Source organism: Phaethon aethereus (genome assembly GCF_964289735.1).
Source record: "Phaethon aethereus genome assembly, chromosome: 3".
Lineage (NCBI taxonomy): Eukaryota > Metazoa > Chordata > Aves > Phaethontiformes > Phaethontidae > Phaethon > Phaethon aethereus.
In genome coordinates, this window is record NC_138576.1 from 116,246,719 (window position 1) to 116,266,453 (window position 19,735).

The 19,735-nt window shown below is 50.7% G+C and overlaps 1 protein-coding gene across 1 annotated transcript in view; it reads left to right on the forward strand.

The window, feature by feature from the left end:
- Nucleotides 1–4,316: 4,316 nt before the first annotated feature.
- CUL9 (cullin 9) overlaps nt 4,317–19,735 on the forward strand; it is a gene marked incomplete at both ends in the record, with an annotated part of 31,080 nt that continues 15,661 nt past the window's right edge. The window contains 16 exons of the mRNA XM_081998233.1: nt 4,317–4,911; nt 5,767–5,921; nt 6,292–6,819; nt 12,873–13,011; nt 14,776–14,966; nt 15,440–15,824; nt 16,035–16,236; nt 16,551–16,758; nt 16,863–17,056; nt 17,204–17,421; nt 17,572–17,803; nt 18,154–18,259; nt 18,584–18,814; nt 18,957–19,047; nt 19,121–19,292; nt 19,504–19,609. Of these exons, the coding sequence (XP_081854359.1) occupies nt 4,317–4,911; nt 5,767–5,921; nt 6,292–6,819; nt 12,873–13,011; nt 14,776–14,966; nt 15,440–15,824; nt 16,035–16,236; nt 16,551–16,758; nt 16,863–17,056; nt 17,204–17,421; nt 17,572–17,803; nt 18,154–18,259; nt 18,584–18,814; nt 18,957–19,047; nt 19,121–19,292; nt 19,504–19,609 (3,753 nt within the window). The remainder of the gene's footprint in view (nt 4,912–5,766; nt 5,922–6,291; nt 6,820–12,872; nt 13,012–14,775; nt 14,967–15,439; nt 15,825–16,034; nt 16,237–16,550; nt 16,759–16,862; nt 17,057–17,203; nt 17,422–17,571; nt 17,804–18,153; nt 18,260–18,583; nt 18,815–18,956; nt 19,048–19,120; nt 19,293–19,503; nt 19,610–19,735) is intronic.

Sequence of the window (19,735 nt, forward strand, 5' to 3'; positions counted from 1 at the left end):
ATACCACAGGCATAATCTTTATTTTTAGAATAAATGACTGACTAAGCATGGTATCAAGACCAGCAGAGCCAAGACATAAGCAGGGCATACGAATACCACAGAAAACCTTTCATCGTAACAAACAAGATGCCTGTGTCTTAGCTGGCCACTGCCATTTACTGTTGGTAACAATTTTGGCTATGGGACATTGCCAGCTGACGTTACCAGCCAGGCTGCATTTCCCACTGCAGAGTATTATTACCACCTTGGGTTTGTGACATTAAACATAGCAGTGTTGCAGTACATGCACAAAATAATAGCTGCCAAGAATAGAGGAAAACAGCAATGGTTGTGCATGTGGTATCAGCTTTTATGTAGTTGTGTGGCATTTAAGAAGTTATTTTCCCCTTCAGTAGTGCAAATACACTGTGCTTATCTCTGCAGGAGATGAAGGGACTTGTAAAGCAAAGCATGATATAACTAAATACCAGTTCAGTCCTCTAAATTTTAACAGAAAACTCCCTTGGGAGATAATGGGGAAGGAAAATGACATATTAATGGAAAACACAGAGATTTCAAGTGTATCCACAGGACTCTGGAAAGAGGAGTATCAATAGAGGTTACACGTACTAATAGAGAAATCAAGAGGATGGCTTGGAAACCCGAACATTTACAGTCCATCATTGATGCCACAGCTTTAGAGGATGGTTCCCACAGACTGATGCAGCACTGCACTGATTTATCCACCCTACAGTTAGTTGCAATTATATTATTTGTATTAATTGCTGATTGCTCTTGTAAAACATGGAAATTGTCTAATCAGTTGCATTAGTACCGAGGGTGGAAATGCAGTTGGGCACATATATGAAGTTCCTCCAGGATCAAGTAAGAAAAGAGACTTTCATCCATTTAGCCTTTGATTTTAATGTTTGTTTATGATTTAAAACAAATGTTAACAGACCAATAGAAACCTGCACCTACTGGATTGTAGCTAACTGCTGTGAGGCCTGTCAAGGAAGGGAAATAGGGGAAAAGGATAAGAATTTATATTTTATGGTATAGGCATTACAGATCAGTATAACACCGAAGCAGGAGAAGAACTGGAAACAGGGCAAATTTGTGTGCAACTGGCTTCAGTTGCCTCTCTAGCACATTGAGAGTAGGGCAGTGTTACAACCCAAAACCTGCTGAGAGTGAGTGCAGTTCTCCCTGAAGCAAGCCAGACAAGGTGGATTGAGGGCAGGGCGCAGGGCTGAAGTTACTCCAGAAGTCCAGGCCTGAAGAGTTGCTGCGCTGTAATTTTTGGTTAACACTGCATTTGCAATAATGTTAGTGCTGACGTTATATGCTTACAACCCTCCTTTCACCTACCCTGCAACAGTCCTTAACAAAGCTGATTAACCAGCAGAGAAACCATGCCAACACACAGTGTAACACAAGCACCTCGAGCTCTTGCAAGACGCAGTCTTCAGCTCCCAACCTCAATTTTTTCTCGTTTCTAATATTAGCTAGGAGAATCAGAAGATAGTATCTTTCTTCCCTATTTTTCTGTCCCTTACACCCATCTCTGGCGTGCAGGCAGCACAAGCGGTCAGAGGCCCTGCGACACACGGTTGGAGTGTGTCACCATAAACAAGCCCTCCGCCCTCAGGAGCCAGCCCGGGCCTGCGTCCCCCGCAGGAGGTCGGGCTGTCAAGCTGCCCCCGAAGGAGACGCACGCCGCGGGGCGGGGCGGCACCCCCAAGGCCCACGGAGCCGAGCGAAACGCTCCGGCCCGCGGAACGGCGGAAGCTGCCCGAGCCGCGCGTGCAGGGCGCCAGAAGAGCGCAGGCGCGGAGCACACGACGACTTCACCCGCTCCCTCCCCTTCCGCGAGCTCTGGTAGCCCTCGCCGCCACCCGTAGTGGGCGTTAGACCACGGCCGTGCGTGCCGGGGACCCGGAAGCGGGGAGCTGCAGCGGCGTCGGCAGGTGCTGGTTGCAGTGCTGCTTCCGGTTCTCGCCTCGGTGGAGGAGCGGGTGGGTCGGTACCGTTTCGGGCCGCCCTTGGCGGAGGCCGCGAGTCTCGGCCGCGTCGTCGCCCCGGGCTGTTAGCGGTGCGGAAGGAGAACTGTCAACGGCGACGGGTGGGGAGAGGATGTCCGGAGGGGGCCGACGCGTGAGGGGGCGCCTCCTTTTGCCCGTGTCGGGGTAGATCTGGGGGATGAGCCGCCTACGTGTGCACCGGCGCCGGGCCCCATTGTCCCCTGTCCCGCTGCGGCTCCTGGGGCGGTGGCGGCGGTGAGCGAAGAGGCCGGGAGGTGGAGCAGGGTTTGCTCAGGTGTCTGGAACGGCCCGGAAGAAACCCCGTCGTTTCCGCGGCGGCCATTGCCCAGGCAAATCGTTTTTAGCGGCCCTGCTCATTTCCGTGTGCAGGCAGGCCTTCGGCCCTGTCCTGCCGGGGCTGTGGTACGATGCTCTGCCAGCCTATGTGCTGGGCTGTGCTTCTGAACCAGGTGCCGTGGTGCTTTATGGGCTTGGAATCATAGCTGGCGTATTCATTTGCCACAACTCTGAAACTTACTGTAGTGCGTGTGTTTAAGCAGTTTAACAATTTAGCTGTGGGTTATCATAGGTTCTAGTGTGCCTCGCTCATCATATGCATTGCAGCTACTTCTTCAGGTGCCCTAAATCCAAATTCTTCCCTACCTAGGTACAAATCCTTTTGGGCTCCTTCTGATAGCTTGCTCTAAAGAGGTTATTTATGTTAAACTCCATAATGTGGGGACGAGGTGAAGTTATCAAACAGGCTAAAGCTTCACAGAGACTTTTGCTTTACTATGATTTTTATTTTAGATGAACCTCTTGAGGTGGGTTTTTTTTGTGCGCTGTACAAGTACAGTTAGGGAAAACAATTGTTTGGCTTATGGTGCAGCATCTAAACACTATTACAAAGCACAGGAGAATGACTTGGTTCTTTTATTACAGAGGAGCTACAAGAAGATTCCCAGCTGGCTTGCTGCAAACTCCAAGGAAAGCACAATTGAAGGTAGTTATGAATTTCTCGGGAGTTCAGGCTTCTTCTTTCTGTACCTGGGGAACATCTTTAATGTGCCTGTCATCGTCTTTGACAGTCAGTATCTTCTTCAGTTGTTTATGGATTGACTATTTCCTATGTATGTAACTCCTTTTTTAAGAATGACTCACAGCTGGACAGTATGTTGCTTCACTGCTTCTCTTGCTAGTATGTGTAAGGGACAAGAGGGCCTCTTCCATTACCTGTGTTTCCATTACCACCTGCCTCAGCTCCTCTGAGAACCTCATTGTCAGGCTCTGATCTGGCAACCTTTGTAGTAATGAAGTCAGTCCATTGTTTGTGGTATTGTCTACAGTTGGCCAGCTGATTGCTGGCACTCAGTCTTAGAGAATTATTTCATGCTTCTCTTTGCATAGATGAAAGCAGAGAAGTGTCATGGCTGCTTCTTTGTAGTCCTAAGATATGCAGAACAATCAGGCAGCAGAGAGTAGAAATCTTCTCATTTTGTTGAATTTGCCCATTGACTAAACATTGAAAAGGCAAAGAATATCTGTGAGGAGGCCAAGGAGGAAATACTGAGTGGCTTTTAGATAGTGACTGATCAGATGTATATGAACTTGATCTGCAAAACTGCTGGTTATTTTCTTCAGGGCCTGGTGACTCAAGTTAGGCCCAGCTCCACAGTGAGAGAGAGTGTCTGCCTGAAGCCTTGAGCTCTAGGTAAACTTGCAGTCTGAACAGTTATAAATGGTGAATAAAAAAGGGAAGATAAAAGTGCAGAAGCAGCAACTTGTGCAGGATCATTTTGCGGACAGTGGGAGAGGTGAGAACAGGACCCAGGTCTCCTGTCGTTATTTGCTGTCTTATAAGAGGATCTGAATGGGCCCATTTTGCCTTGGGTTTTTTGAGGAGAACATCTTTCTGTGTGTGCCAGAAATGCTGGTTTGTAATGCACCTGTAATACAGGTAATAAACCCTGGTTTATTATATATAATAAATATTATATATAGATTTATATTAATTTAACAATAATATATAATTATATTTATATTAATATAATATATAATAAATATAATTAAATAATACAGCATTTATATATGAAACACTGGCTCATTTTCTTGGAGGGGGGATGTGAGCTTCTGCAAAATGGGGTTTTCTTCAGAGCTTTATCTTGGGTGCAGGATCTCGGAATCAAAAACTGTGCCTCAACCACTTCTACTGTCAAGCAACTGAGGTGCTTGCTCATGCTTTCCCTGACATGCAGCTCGGACATAAAAGCTTGCCTCTGCTTCCCCTCTGTCTCTGCAGGCACATTTCCCATCATGGTGAATGAGAGGCATAATGGCAACCTGCTTGTGCACCTGGGACCCAAATTGCAGGCCTACCCAGAGGAGCTGCTCCGGCAGCGTCGAGGCCACGACGGCCAGCCCGAATACCTGATCCAGTGGAGTATCGTCAGCTTGGAAGAGAGAGCACTGGGAGGCAGCAGTGCCTCTGCTGCAGAGACCAAGCCAGAGAACATCTCCATGTGGATGTCTGCAGAAGAGGTCTGTGCCAGCTGCCCGGCGCTGCTGGGCAAGAGGAAGCTGGAAGGACAGTGGGTGAAAGAGGAGAAGGCAGCCAGCCCGTTCGCTGCAGATGTACCGCTGGATGAAGCCTCACTGCTGGAGATGAAGGCTGATGTCAGGAGCCTGGTGCAGCGAGCTGGCCGGCAGATGGCTGAGTCCGGGGCCCCCGAGTCCTCCATCCTCAACACCATCCATGTGCTGAGTGCGTATGCCAGCATTGGCTCGCTGGCGGGTGCCTTCAAAGAGACAGGAGCCCTTGACTTGCTGATGAAGATGCTGTGCCACAAGGAGAAGCAAATCCGCCGCAGTGCTGGCAAGATGCTGAGGGCCCTGGCTTCACATGATGCAGGTGGGGCCCACTACTGCTCAGTGCCACTGAGGAGGTGCTGCTGGGCAGCTGAGGGGTGCCAGTCCTTTTGTAGGTGTGGGATGCCTGGGAAGCAGCTTGTCTTGGGGCTTGTGGGCAAAAGGGGAAGAATCAGACTGGAGCTTCCAAGTGTCTCCTCAGTCGTAGTTGCCTGGGGTGCTCTAAGACTTGGGAGCTCTTTCCCGTGGCGGGTTCCTGAGCTGGGATGCTGATTAACTGTTAGGAGGACTTATGCCAAAGGGTTTGGCAGAGTGTTGGGGTGTGTCTGCTGCATGCTGCCAATTGGAAATGCTCTGGCCTGTTCTTGGCAGGGAGCCTTTCCTCAGGCCCTGGTGTGCAGAGGCCTGGTCCTCGCCCAGTCCTCTCATTTGAGAGGAGCTGCCATGGCTCGGAAGTGACTGATGCAGCCTGGAAGTGTGCTAGTGGTGATGTGCCTGGAAGGTTGCTAGTGGTGGTGTGTCCCACAGAGAGATCTGTCTTTCCCTGTCCTAGTGCCGGAGTTCATGTGACTCTCCAGTGGGGCAGATGGGGGGCTGATACAGGTTAAAACTTAGAGGGGTTTTTTTGGTTTTTTTTTTTTTCTTCTTCTCTGGAATCCTGTTCTGGAGTCAGTTATTTGGGGTTGCTGCTTTGGGGGAATCTTGCAGCTTTAGGTGTGGAAAAAAATGCAGTGTTATTCAGTGGAGCAAAATGTTGCCAATCCAGATTAAAGGACAAAACATGGTTCTAGGTTATACTGAGCAGCAAAGCTCTTCCTTGCCTTCCAGTCTTTTGTGCACAGAGGGTGGGGTGAGGGTTATCTTTAGGGGGCCTCAAGGATTTCTGTTGTTGTTGCAGGGAGCCGGGCCTATGTCCTGCTGTCCCTGAACCAGCAGGATGGCATTGAGCAGCACGTAGACTTTGACGGTCGCTACACCTTACTGGAGCTGTTTGCTGAGATGATGTCTTCTGAAGAGCACTGCATGTCCTTTGAGGGGATTCACCTTCCCCAGGTAGTGGCAGGCCCTGCCAGTCCTGGACCTGTGGGCTTCTAGGGGTCAGGCGGGGTGACAGTGGAGGGCCAGAGCTGGTGTCCTTGTTTGGGACAGGAAGGTAGTTGGCAGTGGGCAGCTGAGCAGGACTGGGTTTTGGGAGAGCTGGCATAGGATCTGGGCCTGGCTTGAGGCTGGAGGATGGTGGAGAGGCATGTGGAGAGACTTGTCTCTGAGCAGGGAAATGAGGGTGGGCTGAGAGGTCTCTGCTGCTGCCTGCTGGTCAGAGCTATCCCAGGAGCCTGACTCTGGATGAGCTGGTGGCTTGGAGAGAGAGCTGGGGGCTGGAGGCACTCTGCAGGCTAGAGTCTGACAGCAGTGCTTGTTGCAGATCCCTGGGAAACTGCTGTTCGTCCTGGTGAAGCGCTATCTGTGTGTCACTTCTCTCATGGACAAGCTCAGCAGTGGCATGGAGCAGGGAGGGGGGCAGCAGAACTGCAGTGTGCCCAGCCTGCTCACTGAGGAGAGGAGCCGTGTGAAGCAGGAGTTTGAGTTCAGCATGGCTATGGCAAACCTCATCTTGGAGCTGGTGCACGTGATGGGCTGGGACCACAACCACAAGCCAGAGCTGCTGCCCCAACAGGAGCTGCGGCCTCGCACCACCCACTCCATCTTCCAGCCCAAGACCCCAGCCTGCACTACTGCCCAAATGCTTACTTCAAATCATGATCCCCACAAAAAGCAGGGTCTTCCGTTCCTGACTCCATCAGACTTCGCTGACCGCAGTGGATATGTGGAGTACTTACAGGCAAACCTGGTGCGCGGCATGAGAGTGCGCTTGCTGGAGGACTGTGGTGATGTTAGCGCTGGGGAGGAAGGCGAGTTTCTTCAGACCACTAATAGCATGCACACAGTACAGGTAGGTCACTAGTGGAAGTAGTCTGGCTGGGATGGCAGAGGGGAATGACAGGGGTGACTGACGATTTCCTAATGATGTCTTCATGTGCGGGAAGTTGGACAGTAAGTGTATTGTAATTAGGGCACTGTCTGTATCTGTCCTAGCAAAGAAGTCACCTTTCCGAGTTGGAAGTGCAGGTCCTCAGGAAAGCTAGTCTGCTTTAGTATGGGCTGTCCTGCTAAGATTTCTTATCCTCTAAAACAGGTGGCTATATCCTGCCTCCTCAGAACAGGCCCTAGCCCTGGTTTGATCTTGGGTGTGGTTTAGGAACAGACTAGCTGGCATAAGTGACTAACACAGCAAAAGGTGCTTGAACGTCTTAAGCCTTGATATGTGGGTGACAGTACTTATGGCATACTGTTGTTCTCACTGGGTTGGACACAGCCTACATAGCTGTTTCTTTTGATCTATGAGTATATGCTGGGATCTGTTTCTGTTTAAAAATGCCCTTTGGGTGGGGAGAACTTATGTTGAAAAGAGCTGTTAGAGCTGCATATTTGCAGCTGAGTTGCTAAGTTTGTGCCAGGGATCAGGAAAAAGGCCTCAGTATTTGAGGAGGGGGAGGAATCATAGAATAGTTTGAGTTGGAAGGGACCTTTAAGGGTCATCTAGTCCAACCTCCCTGCAATGAGCAGGGACATCTTCAACTAGACCAGCACAGAGTAGAGGAGCAGAATCATCTCCCTCGACCTGCGACTCGCTGGCTGCTTTTGATGCAGCCCAGGCTACGGTTGGTCTTCTAGGCTGCAAGTGCACATTGCCAGCTCATGTCCAGCTTCTCATCCACCTGTACCCCCAAGTCCTCCTTGGCAGGGCTGCTCTTGATCCCTTCATCCCCCAGCCTGTATTGATACCAGGGCTTGCTCTGACCCAGGTGCAGGACCCTGTACTTGGCCTTGTTGAACCTCATGAAGTTCACACAGGCCCACTTCTTGAGCTTGTCCAGGTCCCTCCTGTCCCTCAGGTGTGTCAACCCCACCACTCAGCTTGGTGTCATCTACTGCAAACTTGCTGAGGGTGCACTCGATCCCACTGTCTATGTGTCCCTTGCCAAGTTCAGTTCCAGCTGCACCTTGGCCTTCTTGACTTCATCCCTACACCACCAGGTAGCATCTCTGTACTATTCCTGCGATATGTGTCCCTGCTTCCACTGCCTGTGCATTTTCTTCTTGCCCTTTAGGTTGGCCAGCAGGTCTCGACTCATCTGTGCCAGTCTCTTGCCTTCCTTTCCTGGGGATCAAGAGCTCTTGTGCTCTATGGAAAGCATCCTTAAAGGTCTGACAGCTCTGTTCTGCTCCCTTGTCCCTGAGCACAGTTTCCCAGGGAATCCCATTGACTAGCTCATTGAACAGCTGGAATTTTGCTTTCCTAAAATTCAGAATTCTGACTTTACTCTTTGCCTGCCCCATATCCCTCAGGACTGTGAACTCCACCAGTGCATGATGACTGCAGCCCAGGCTGCCTCCAGTCTTGGTGTCGGTGATTTAGCTCGCTTGCATTGGTGACCAATGGGTCCAGTAACACATCCCCTCTGGTAGGGCTGTCTATTACCTGGCCTAAGAAGTTATCCTCCATGCACTCCAGGAGTCTCCTGGATTGCCTGCAGCTCACCGTGTTACTTTTCCATCAGATGTGGGGGTGAAGAAGGTGTGGTGGTTGAAGTCCCCCAGCAGGATGAAAGCCTGCTTGTACAATCCCTCCTGAAGCTGGAGTAAGGCGGCTTTGTCAATAAGCTCCCCTTGATCTGGCAGCCTGTAGTAAATGCTGACCACAAGGTTCCCTTTGTTGGTTTGATCTAATTCTTGGCCTAAGGCATTCAGTTCTTGCCACTCCGAGGACATCCTGCTATTGTATGGATCAGTGCTGGAGCAGCAGAGCTTGGATTTAGGCCTGCGTGTGGGAGTGCTGTTCCAGCCTTTTTGTGGGCATGGGGAGGTGTTTGCTTCTGCTTAGACATTTTTCTTGAGACTTTCTTCTTAGTCCAGAAGGCTGGGCACATTCAGTGAAAGCTGAGATTTTATTTTGACTATGCAGTGGGGAGCTTGTGGGCTTTGTGTGTCACTGTAATCTATTGTAGGGTTATTTCTGCATGCTGTCTGCTGATCTTGCACTTTGGCCATGCTTTTGAGCTTCCCAAACACTGCAGCTAGAGGCACAATTTCTGTTCTCTTAAAAATCAAGCTTTAGCTGGCTGTCATCCATAGCTAGAGGGCTGTCTCTGCTCGTGTCCTCAGCTCAGTCCAGCATTGTGCTGGCTGCAAACAAAGCTACAACTCAGTTCATGGAATCTTTGTTAAATTAAACTGAGTAACCAGTAAAATGAGAAACTGTAACTACTGCACACATGTTAGTGTGTGTAACTGTGAGTTTGGTTTTTGTTTTGTTTTCTCTTCCCCCAAGTAATCTGCAAAAGTTCATACTTTGGTTTTGCAGATGATAAATAAGGAGTCTGAGGCCACTTCAGTTGGTCATATCCATACTTCAGGTTGTGCTTCAGCCTATGCTCAAAGGCTTCTCTACTTCAAGATGATTTCTGTGGATATAGATGGCCTGTAAATAGACTTAAGTGCCATGCTAGTGCAAAGCTCTGTGTTGCTAATATTAAAAAATCAGTAGCTGAAAAGCCTCACTCTGGTATATGTAGAAATGCATGACTTCCTAATGCTCTTTCCAAATCTTAAGTTCATTACCAGCCTTCCCAGAGAGGAAGTAGACAATTTGACTTTACCTTCTGTATGTTTGAAGACCATCTCCTTTAAATCTACTTTCGGCGTTTGTTAAGCATGAGATTCTCTAGCCTTCTTGGACTACAGCCCATTCTATTTGTGTAATGCCATTGTTTTCATTTACAGCCAAATAAAAATTAGCCAATTAAGAACACTGAACACTGACATATTTCTTTTCTTGCGTCTCTTTGCTTTCTTGTGCACAGGGAAATTGTGTGAATATTCTTTTGGTTTTTTTTCCTCAGTCAGTTGCATGCTTCTGATACTCTTCTGTTTATTCAGTGAGAACTGGTTTTAGGATGAATTTTTGCAGTCACCTTTCAGTAACTTTAACTTACATTGGTCTAGGCTCCTTAACTGCCTTCTAGTTTTGGAGCACTTCTTGCAGATGTCATTTAAACGAACAGCTTAAAATGCTCCAAAATGTGCGTGTGCAAGCAGGATGCTTCCAGCCTTATCTGCTTGTTTGGTGGTGGATATTACCAGTATGTGCTTATATTGGGAGAGTTTAACTGTTAGGGCAACATGTGCTGTGCAAATATGGCTTGCCCATCATTTGCACTTTCTTCTAGTCCCATTCTTTCCCCTTCATACTTGTACGTTCTTGAGTTCTGTTGAGCAGATTTCTTGCCCACAGTTCCTCTACTTAATCACTTCTCCCATTTAATAGTTTACCATTTGATGCCCTGTGCCTTACTGAAGCTGACAATTGAAATCAATCTTTTTTTTTCACCTAGAAAATCAGTTACTTCAGCAAAGAAAGCTAATGCATCAATGTGTTGGAATTGAAACTTAAGCAGATTTACCTGTTAATTCAAATTTATTGTTTATCTTGAACTTTTAGATCAAGGACACTTTTAGTTGTTCTTTCCACTAAAACATACTTTAAAGGTTTGCATACTACTGAGTCGAAGTAGTGAAGCTGTAGTGATGATTTATGTAATCAATTTTTTTTTTTCTCAAATTAGAAGCACTGGCTTTACTGTTTGTCAGTGACATGGAAACACCACTGAATAACCTAAATCCTTCCCACTTTCCAGCTGTGCTTCTGGTAGATTGCTTGGCATGTCTTTCATCTCTCTCCTCCAAACTGAATTTTGCTTCTTTCTCAGTTGTGGCAACTTCTGGATTTGTATCCCTCTACACATTAAGAGTTTGCTTTGGTTTCTTTTGTGTTTACTCAATATTCAAGTAAAATACTCCTCTAGTTTTGGACCATGCATAAGTGATTTTTCACTGCAGGCCCCCGCAATTGAATAACTGCTTTGACTCTTATTTTTAAGTGGTTGATAAAACTTTTGTCTTTTATAACCCAGTCCATAAAGATAAATTGCAACGGAAATATGTTTCCTACTGATTCTCTCTTTGTCCTTAAGGTTTGGATCTGTGTTTTTCTAAAATTTGGTTTTCTATTTCTTACAAGCTTGTACTTGCTTTTACTCTTAATGTAAGTGGGCACTTGGAAAGAACATTCAAGATCTTTTGATTTTTTTTTTTTGTCTGTTGTCTGTGATATAAATTTCAGAGGGTTTTTTTATTCACTGGTGAGCTGAAGTGTACTGTTAACTTCCATTCCCTTTGTCCATTTGGTTCCTTCTCCTGTCTATTTTTCTATTTAATTAGGTTGAATGAACCTGCAATTGCTCCATCCAGGCTTATTTTCAATAACAGTCTTCTGTAAGGCTCACACTACTAGCAAAAGCAGATCTAAATGGTAGTAAATATTCAGTGAAGAAGTTTGTTGGCCGTTATATTTGGAAGTACCTAATTTCTGCCGCTGTTAGTGTTCCTTGCCCTCCAGACTGTCTAGGAAGTTGGGAATGTACATGAAATCTTTGGGGGTGTTAATTTTTACCCTGCTCTTTATGTTCGTATCTGTGTATGTGTCTGTAGAAGTCACCCAGAGTTATGTGAGAAACTTGTGAGTCAAACCATTCAATGAGTTTTTTCCCACAGGGAGATACCAGGAATCTGACATCTCAAAATCATCTTTGTAATGGCATCTCTTGATGGTTGTTGCTTTTCTGGGCTTTTGTCATCTTGAAGGGAAACTTGATTTTTATGTGTGTTACTTTTTCTTGAGTATCACACCTGCTTTGTATTGACAGTTTATCTGCTGGTGACTAGCCAGTTCAAGTTACAAGAACTGCTTCTGCCTGGTTTTTGTTAAAATTTTGATCCTTTCCTTTTTAATTAGTTCTGCTTTTGCAGCTCATCTTGCATGAGGCTTTCTGTCAGTCTTCTGTGTACAAAATGCAAATTCATGTGCATTTTTGATAGGTGCCAGTCCATCATGAGTCTCTCCTGCCTCCTCTCATGTTTCCTTTGTTGCTCTGTTTTCTGTTGCTTTTGTGCTGCTCCGAAGAAAAAAAGTTTCACTGTTTTGTCTGGTCCTTCAGTCCTGACCCCTTTGAGATGATACTTGGTGCACAATTGGTTTAGGTCAGGGATTCATTGAAGACTAATTCATGGTGTGTGTAGAGTTTAACTCTATTTCCTTCCATATACTGTTTTCTTAAAGTCTCTCAGCATCTATTTCTTTAGCTCTGCAGCACAATGGAGTCCTAGTAGCACTGATGTAAGTGCTCAGTGAATCAGGCATCCCATATGTTTTTCTGCTGTTTTTAAAAAGTTATTGACATGTTGTACTTGCTGTTGCTGGGTCCTCCTTCTGCTTATCTTAAATGTAAAACTACAATATGGGAAACCATAAAAAAAATCCCTTTTGATTTTTGAGAGGCAACTTGGACAAAGCACAGGAAACAGTTACCTTGTTTGAGACATGCTTGTCAAGAGCCCCAAACCTGCCTGAGAAGGGTTGGTGAATGACCAAGGTGTAGAAGTTTTCTTCACATTTGCATTCACCAAGTGGTTTGTGCCTCAAGACCCTTTATATAGAGCTCATCTGCCTCAAGGTAGTGTTGGTTATGTTCTTCCTTTGTATGCTTCTCCCAAGGCACATGCTGCTGTGCACTTTTGGAACAGGCATGCTTAACTAGATGCACTCCTGTCAATGCTGCTGTGCTTCATGAGATCTGTAGTGGTTGCAGGCAAAGCTGGTGTTTTTTTTTTAAATAAAGGTCTAGATACAACCAGGGCAGCAAGTTAATAAAGATGGTATGCTTAAAAATTGGACAATGTGTGTGTTGAAACCTGTATATGAATTAGGTGGTCTTGTACTTGAACAGTGCTTGCTATCTTCATGCATTTGGGAAATGGGAGGACAAATGTAGCATGAGGATTGAATGAGTGAGCAAATACGATAATCTAGATCTGTTTCACCCACAGGTTTTATGGCAGTCAACAGGTCGGACCTACTGGATGCATTGGCACATGTTGGAGATTATTGGCTTTGGAGACCAGTGGGAAGACACTGCTGCTCAGGGAAAAAAATGTAGTCTGATAGAGAGCTTTAATCTAGACAGAGGTGAGATTATGTGCTGCATGTGTGTGGCTGTATCATCTCTTTCTGATTCTGCTGTGGCATATTTTTGAGTGGTGAACTTTATATGGATAAGCATGTAGCAACTAGCAGGTTGGATTTAGAAAGCACTATGAGCTTTTGGTTTGTATGATCGTGTAGAACTGGTCACATGGCTTGTGGTTGCATGGAGTATTTTTGAATCATAGACTTCTGTCATGATATAAAAGCGTAAAATTTTATTTAAACTGCAACTGTCAGAAATGTAACAGAACAAACTGCCAAAATAAGAATGTAGTATCTCTCTGAGATGAAGCTGCTTTAGGGACCCTCAGATCCCCTTAAATAAGTGATGTGGATTTTTAAAGGCATTAATGTGCCAACAATTTGTTTCACTTCTTACCACTCAGTTTTGGGCAAAGTGAGCATTAAATGCACTGTTTTCGTAAAGATCTGCAGAATCTCCTAGAATCCTTTGACATTGCCCTTGTACTGAGAGAAGATAAAAGGGAAAATCTAGACTTCAGATACCCCTTGTTCAGCGTCTGACGTGACTCTGGCCCAGGAAATCTGTTAAAGTAACTTTTATCATGCCTGCAATCTTGTAGGACATCTTTTTGGTAGAGTGATTTGGATTTAGCTGCTGCAAGAGACAGAATATATATGAGATCAGCAGCTAATTATCCACTTGAAAAATATTCTTATTGCCAGTTGAAAAGATGGCTTCTTTAATGGCTTCTACTTCTTGTAACTAAAAACTTAACTGCACATCACTTTGAAGTGGCTAAGTTAAAACAAACTTTGTTAGACTTTGCTGTTTTTCTTGGTCTCTCTGATTTTGGTAGAAGCATGGGCTGTGTTTCACTTCTGTGTAAAACTTTCCACTCATCATATCCCACATAAAAATTGAATTGAAGAAGTAGATGCTTTCTGCTTTGGATCTTGACAGTTGGATAAATTAGTTCTTGTTGACTGACTGTTGGTCGCTCTTAGCATGCTTGAGCCTCTTGGAGTGAGTTTGGCCCTTTTCTGTTGAGTCTTGAGGTGGTGAATGTCTCCCACTTTGCATTTGCAGAGAGCTGTAACTTGTTGCTTAACAGATATCAGCAAGTGTTATTCAGCTCTTATTTCTAAATTACCTAGGAAATAGCTAACATACATAACGGATTTGACCTTCCACTCTTCATTTTGGATGCATTAGCTAAAATGATCGTGATAACTGAGCAGTCTTGTTTTGCTTTTGCCTATATAAGTATTTGCTGTTAGCCATCAGGAGGCATTTGGCAAAGGGAGAAGGTCATGGCAGAATTAGCTTCTCATCCATTGACGACTCTAGCGTTTTGGGCCAGCTCTGTTTCCCCTTCTGCACTTGCAAGCTGTCACTGTGCATTCTGCTGGTGCGGGGGTGTCTGAGTGCATTGCCCTGGCTGGTCCAGGCACTGTGGGTACAGGTTGGGGGAGCAGTGAGCTAGAGGTGCCCATTTTGAGCATATGCTTCTTCTGTTCTACAGCCCAAAGAGGTTCAAGAGAAGATGGTAATCCCCATCTCTGCAGCTTCTGGGGTGTCCTCCCAGCATGTTCCCTTTCTCTTGCTGCCCTCCTGTCACCTCCCTTTCCCACACTTTCCTTTCACTCCCCATGGGACAGTGGGGACCTCTTCTGCCCAGATGGGCCACATGAGCTCTTTCCCTGAGGAATGTGGAGTGTGCAGCAGAGGATGGGGGACTTGGCAGAGCTGACAGTGCCCTTCCTTGCTCTGCTTTCCTGCAGTTGCGCAGCCATTTTTCCACAAGCCCTTTGCGGGGCTGTACTCTCTGCCTTACCTGGGGGAGCAGCCGACCAAGGCTGCAGAGGCCCTGAGCCGTGCCGAGTGGTGGGAGCTGCTCTTCTTTGTGAAGAAGCTGGAAGCACAGGAGCAGAAAGACATCATCTGTCTGCTCCAGCAGGACCAGAGAGAGCAGGTATGGGCCAGAGCCTGCAGTGGGGAAACGGGAGGGAGGGAGAATGTTTGGGAAGGGTCTGGGCCCAGAGGAGGAGATGGTAAGCGTGAGCTGTGCAGGGTCAGCCTGGGTGGGACTGAAATGGGAGGAGGGTGAGTCAGGGATGGTGAAAGTGTGGGGAGGTGGGCACAGCAAAGGGGTGAGGAGAGGTGAGAGGAAACGCAGTCTCCCATGACCCTGTGTCCAGCGAGGTTTGGGTAGGCGAGGCAAGCCCATGGAGTGATTCTGCTGGTTGGGCTTGGGTGGTGAGTGCAGGTGGGAGGTCTGGGCTGGTGATAGTTGGGTTGGGGACAGCTGGGGAGGACGGCACTGGGGAATGGCCCTGGGGGCCTCCAGCAGCCTGCAGCCTTTCTGTCTGTTCTGGCACTGGCTGTCACAAGGAGTGTGGGGTCTGTGGTGGGTCCGTGAGGGTTAACTTGACCGCATCTGCCCAGCTCTTGGAGGTGGATGAAGAAGCCCTGTTCCAGCTATCGGTACCTGTGGAGCTGGCCCAGAAGGTGCTGTGGGTCTTGGAGAAGCGGTGCCAGGGCAGCACTCAGCGTGACCTGCGCGGCTCCCACATCTACACCAAATACTTCCTCGGTAGGGGTGCCGAACAGGATACTGAGGGGAGCACCGCGGTGTCCTCAGAGGGTGCCAGCTGCAGCAGCACTGGCCCTGAAGCCAAAATGGCCAAGGCAGCAAAGGAAGACCTTTCTGCAGCCACAGTGCTGCCTCAAGCCCCTGCTGCAGCAGCAAAGTCAGATTCTCAGCTGTTCAGCGAGCTTCTTGAGAGGGAAGGGCTGTTCTTCCCAGAGGTGGCAGAGGAGCAGATCAAAGGTAATTTCCTGCTACATGCTGGGGTACAAGCATGGTGCTGGAGACAACTCTGTTGCCTTGATGGAGGAAGGCTCTGGGCAGGGTATGGGAGGTGAGCTGCTCGGAGGTTGCCTGGGGAGGGAGGCGGGCTTGTGGGTGCCTGGCACCCCAGGCGTTGCTGGGGATGTTACTGCTGCCCTGACACTTGTGTCCCTGCCTCCCTCCTGCCAGTGTTGGGCAGCCCCGAGGGGCTGAGTGAGAGGGGCTCGCTGGCCAAGATTGCAGCCATGGTGGATGTGATCCAGAGCAGCAGCTCAGAGGTGGGGTTGCGCTTAGCCGGGCTCAAGCGCATCCTGAAGATCCTGGAGGAGGAACCTGAGCCGGAGCAGCAAGTCAGCAAATCCCAGGGCAGGCTGGGGACCAGGAGTGTCGGGTGAGAGATGGGGTGCTGCACAGCCCTCCTGCTGGCGGGGGAGGGCTGTGTTGGTGGGGTGGGGGACAGTACTGCAGGTGGGAGTGCGGGAGGTGTCAGTGGAAGTGTGAAGGCCAGTGTGTCCCTGCGTGCTCAGCCAGAACAGAAGAGAGGTGGATTTTGTGTCCCTTTGTCCCAGGCAGCCTCATTCCTGAGGCTGACCCAGGTGTAGTAGAGCCATGTGGGCAGGGAGAAGGTGGCTGGCAAGGCCTGGGGTGCCGGTGTGAGAGCGACAGTGCCAGGAGGCTCCTCCTGAGGCGTCCTTTCCCATGCAGGGAGAAGCTGGTGAAGGTGGCAGTGGAGCTGCTGAGCACTGAGGTGGCAGAGAAGGCCCTGGTGGCGGTGACGCTGCGACTGCTGGCTGTGCTGATGGCGAAATATGACTGGCGTGTGCCGTTTGCCACAGAAGGCGGTGTGCGGGCTGTGCTGGCTTGCATGCAGCAGCATGCCTCCTCTGCCCTGGTGCAGCAGACTGGCCTGGCGGTGAGTGTGGCAGAGGGGATGCTGTAGGTGGGTGGGCAGGGTGCAGGCTCGCCCAGGTATGGCAGAGATGCCCGCTGCCCTTCTGACTGCTGTTGACCTTGCAGGCCCTGAAGGTGCTGGTGGGAGCTGTGGCCGGTGAGCCAGGAGGTGCCAGTGGGAAGCCCTTGCCCCTGAACCATGCTGACGCGCAGATGATGCGGGAGATCTTTGCCAGCATTGGCTCTGCCTCCAGCGAGGGCTCGGCGAGCCTGCTGAGTGCCATCCCTGCCGCCATGAGCACCATGCAGAGGGTCCCAGGGTAGGGGCAGAGTGAGGACAGCGGCTGGGTGTGGGGGGACTCTCTGCATGGTGGGGGGTGGGCAAGGCAGGCAAGTGGCTTGTGGGTGCAGCAGGGGAGGCTCTGTGCTTGGGGGAGGAAGGTGCCCGCATCGCTCTGTCCCTGCAGGGGCTCCTCAGGTGTGCAGAACGGCTTGCTGGTGGTGAACATGCTGATCGACAGCCACCGGGGCCTGGCGGAGCAGCTGGCGAGCTGTGATCTCCCCAGGGTGCTGCAGAGCTGCTGGTGGGATGGGCAGAGCACCGGCTGCCCTCATGCAATGCTGGCCCTCAGCACGATCAACCGCCTGGCGGAGCACCGGCTACCCCTGGGCTCGGAGATGGCAGGTAGCGGGCTCCTGCCTACCCCTGCCCCCTGCCTTGCCATGGCCCCACGGATGCAGCGGGCAGGGCTGTCTTGCCTGCCAGGGCAGAGCACCCTGCTGGCGCCTGTCAAGCAAGTGCCTGGGCTGGGCCCATGTGTCCTTGTCGTGGCAGGCAGAGAGGCCCCGCTGGACCTGAGGGACATGCGGATGCTTCTGGACGGCCTGGGGGATGGCACCTTCTCCAAGGATGTGGTGGCAGCCCTGGAGCGGCAGCTCTGCGGTGAAGGCCCTGTCCCCTCTGGCGAGGCGGCCCAGCTGCTGCAGGACAACAGATGCTTCAGGCTGCTGCTGCGCAGCTTTGAGCTGCTAGGGGCAGAGAAGGCTGTGAGCCTGAGCATCCTCAGGTGGGTCCAGGGGGATTTGGTGGGGGTCCGGGGCCTCTGCAGCAGGTGTGTATGTGCTGGTGGTGATGCTGGGGGGACACAGCACATGTTTGTGGTGCTGTTGTTCTTTGCCAGGGGCAGGTGCACCCCAGCACATATGCAGGTGCTGACTGGGGTGCCCTGAGGCGCAGGGCCATGTGGGGACAGAGCAGCATGTGCCTGGGTGCTGGTGGGGTGTCCAAGGTGCCTGGAGAGCCTTGGCTGCCAGTCCCTGTGGGGTGCCAGCCTTCCAGGTGTGGCAGGGAAGCAGGGCTGCCTCTGGCACCGCTGTCTTTGTGCCCTGGCCTGAGTGGGCCCCCTCCGTCACTCAGGATCCTGAACAAGTTCCTGGACGGTTACCAGGAGGATGTGCTGCCCTGGCACGAGTGTGTGGAGCCTTGTTTGTCCTCCCTGAGTACCCACAGCAGTGACCGGGAGGTGAGGGGGCCCCGGGACTCCCAGCAGGCAGGGGCAGCTTTGCTGGCTGTGCCGTGCATAGGCTGGGCCTGGTGTTGGTGAAGCGGGGTCCCCGCCTGCAGCAGCCCGGCCTCATTGTGGCCAACGTGCTGGGAGAGGTGGGGAGAGGCTGTCCTGGCTGTGGCCACGTCCCAGTGGCTGGCGTGCCCAGCCCTGTGCCTGGCCAGGCTCTCACGGGTGCTGCTGCGGTGTTGGGGTGGAAGGGGATGGAGCACTGCAGGCCCCTGTTGCTGGGTGCTGGTGGGTTCCTAGCGCCGGTGCATCCGCTCATGGCTGCTTGCTCAGCAGGTGGTGCAGGGGGTCGTAGGCTTCCTGCACCGCCTGGCCACCATCAGCAAGGACTGCGCGGTGGTCATGTGCCGTGTGGGCACCCGCGAAGCTCTGTCCAAAGCCCTGGACAAGCACAGCACGCCCCTGTCACTGGCGCCAGCCCTGCTCGACCTGGTGGTTGACTGTGAGAAGTACGCCAGCCTCTACAAGAAGCTGACGACTAGCATCTTGGCTGGCTGCATCCAGGTGGGCCTGGGGAGGCCCAGCTGTGCTGGGGCTCTGGGTCTTGGGGGCCGTCCAGCTGTCCCTGGCACTGAGGGGCAGCCCTGCGGTGGGCGAGGGGAGGAGGACCCAGCGTTCCCAGTAAGAGCCTTGCCCTACCCCGTAGCTGGTCCTGGGGCAAATTGAGGAGCACCGCCGGCGCCACCAGCCCATCAGCATCCCATTCTTCGACGTCTTTCTGCGCAACCTGTGCCGAGGTGAGTGTGGGGAGCAGGAGCTGGAGCCCCGTGCTGGCCTGGTGGCTGTGGGCTCCATGTGCTCTCCCCACAGGCTCCAGCGTGGAGGTGAAGGAGGACAAGTGTTGGGAGAAGGTGCAGGTCTCCTCCAACCCCCACCGGGCCAGCAAGCTCACGGACAGGAACCCCAAGACCTACTGGGAGTCGAATGGCAGCACCGGCTCCCACTTCATCACTGTCCACATGCAGTGTGGTGTGGTGGTCAGGTGGGGCTGGGCCAGGGGGGCTGAGGGGCCTTGGGGCCAGGAGGGCCAGCAGATGTGCAGGGAGGAGAGGGCTTTGGGGATCTGTGCAAGCCCTGTCCCCGCGGTCCCCGTCCTGCGGCTTGCTGGATGTGGGCAACAGTGCGTGGGGCTATCAGGGGCCAGGGCAGGGAGGTGAGGACTGCTGGGCAGCACTGTGTTTGCTGTGCTTCAGGGAGATGAGCATGCTGGTAGCCAGCGAGGACTCCAGCTACATGCCAGCCCGTGTCGTGGTGCTGGGGGGAGACAGCCCTGCCACCATCAGAACTGAGCTCAATGCGGTGAGTCTCGCACGGGCTGCTCAGGCCATGGGGCTCCATGGGAATGGCGGGCTGGTCCTTGCTGTGTCCCCTGAAGGTCTCGCCCTGGTGCAGGGCCCTGGGAGATGCCCCACAGGAAGGTGGGGG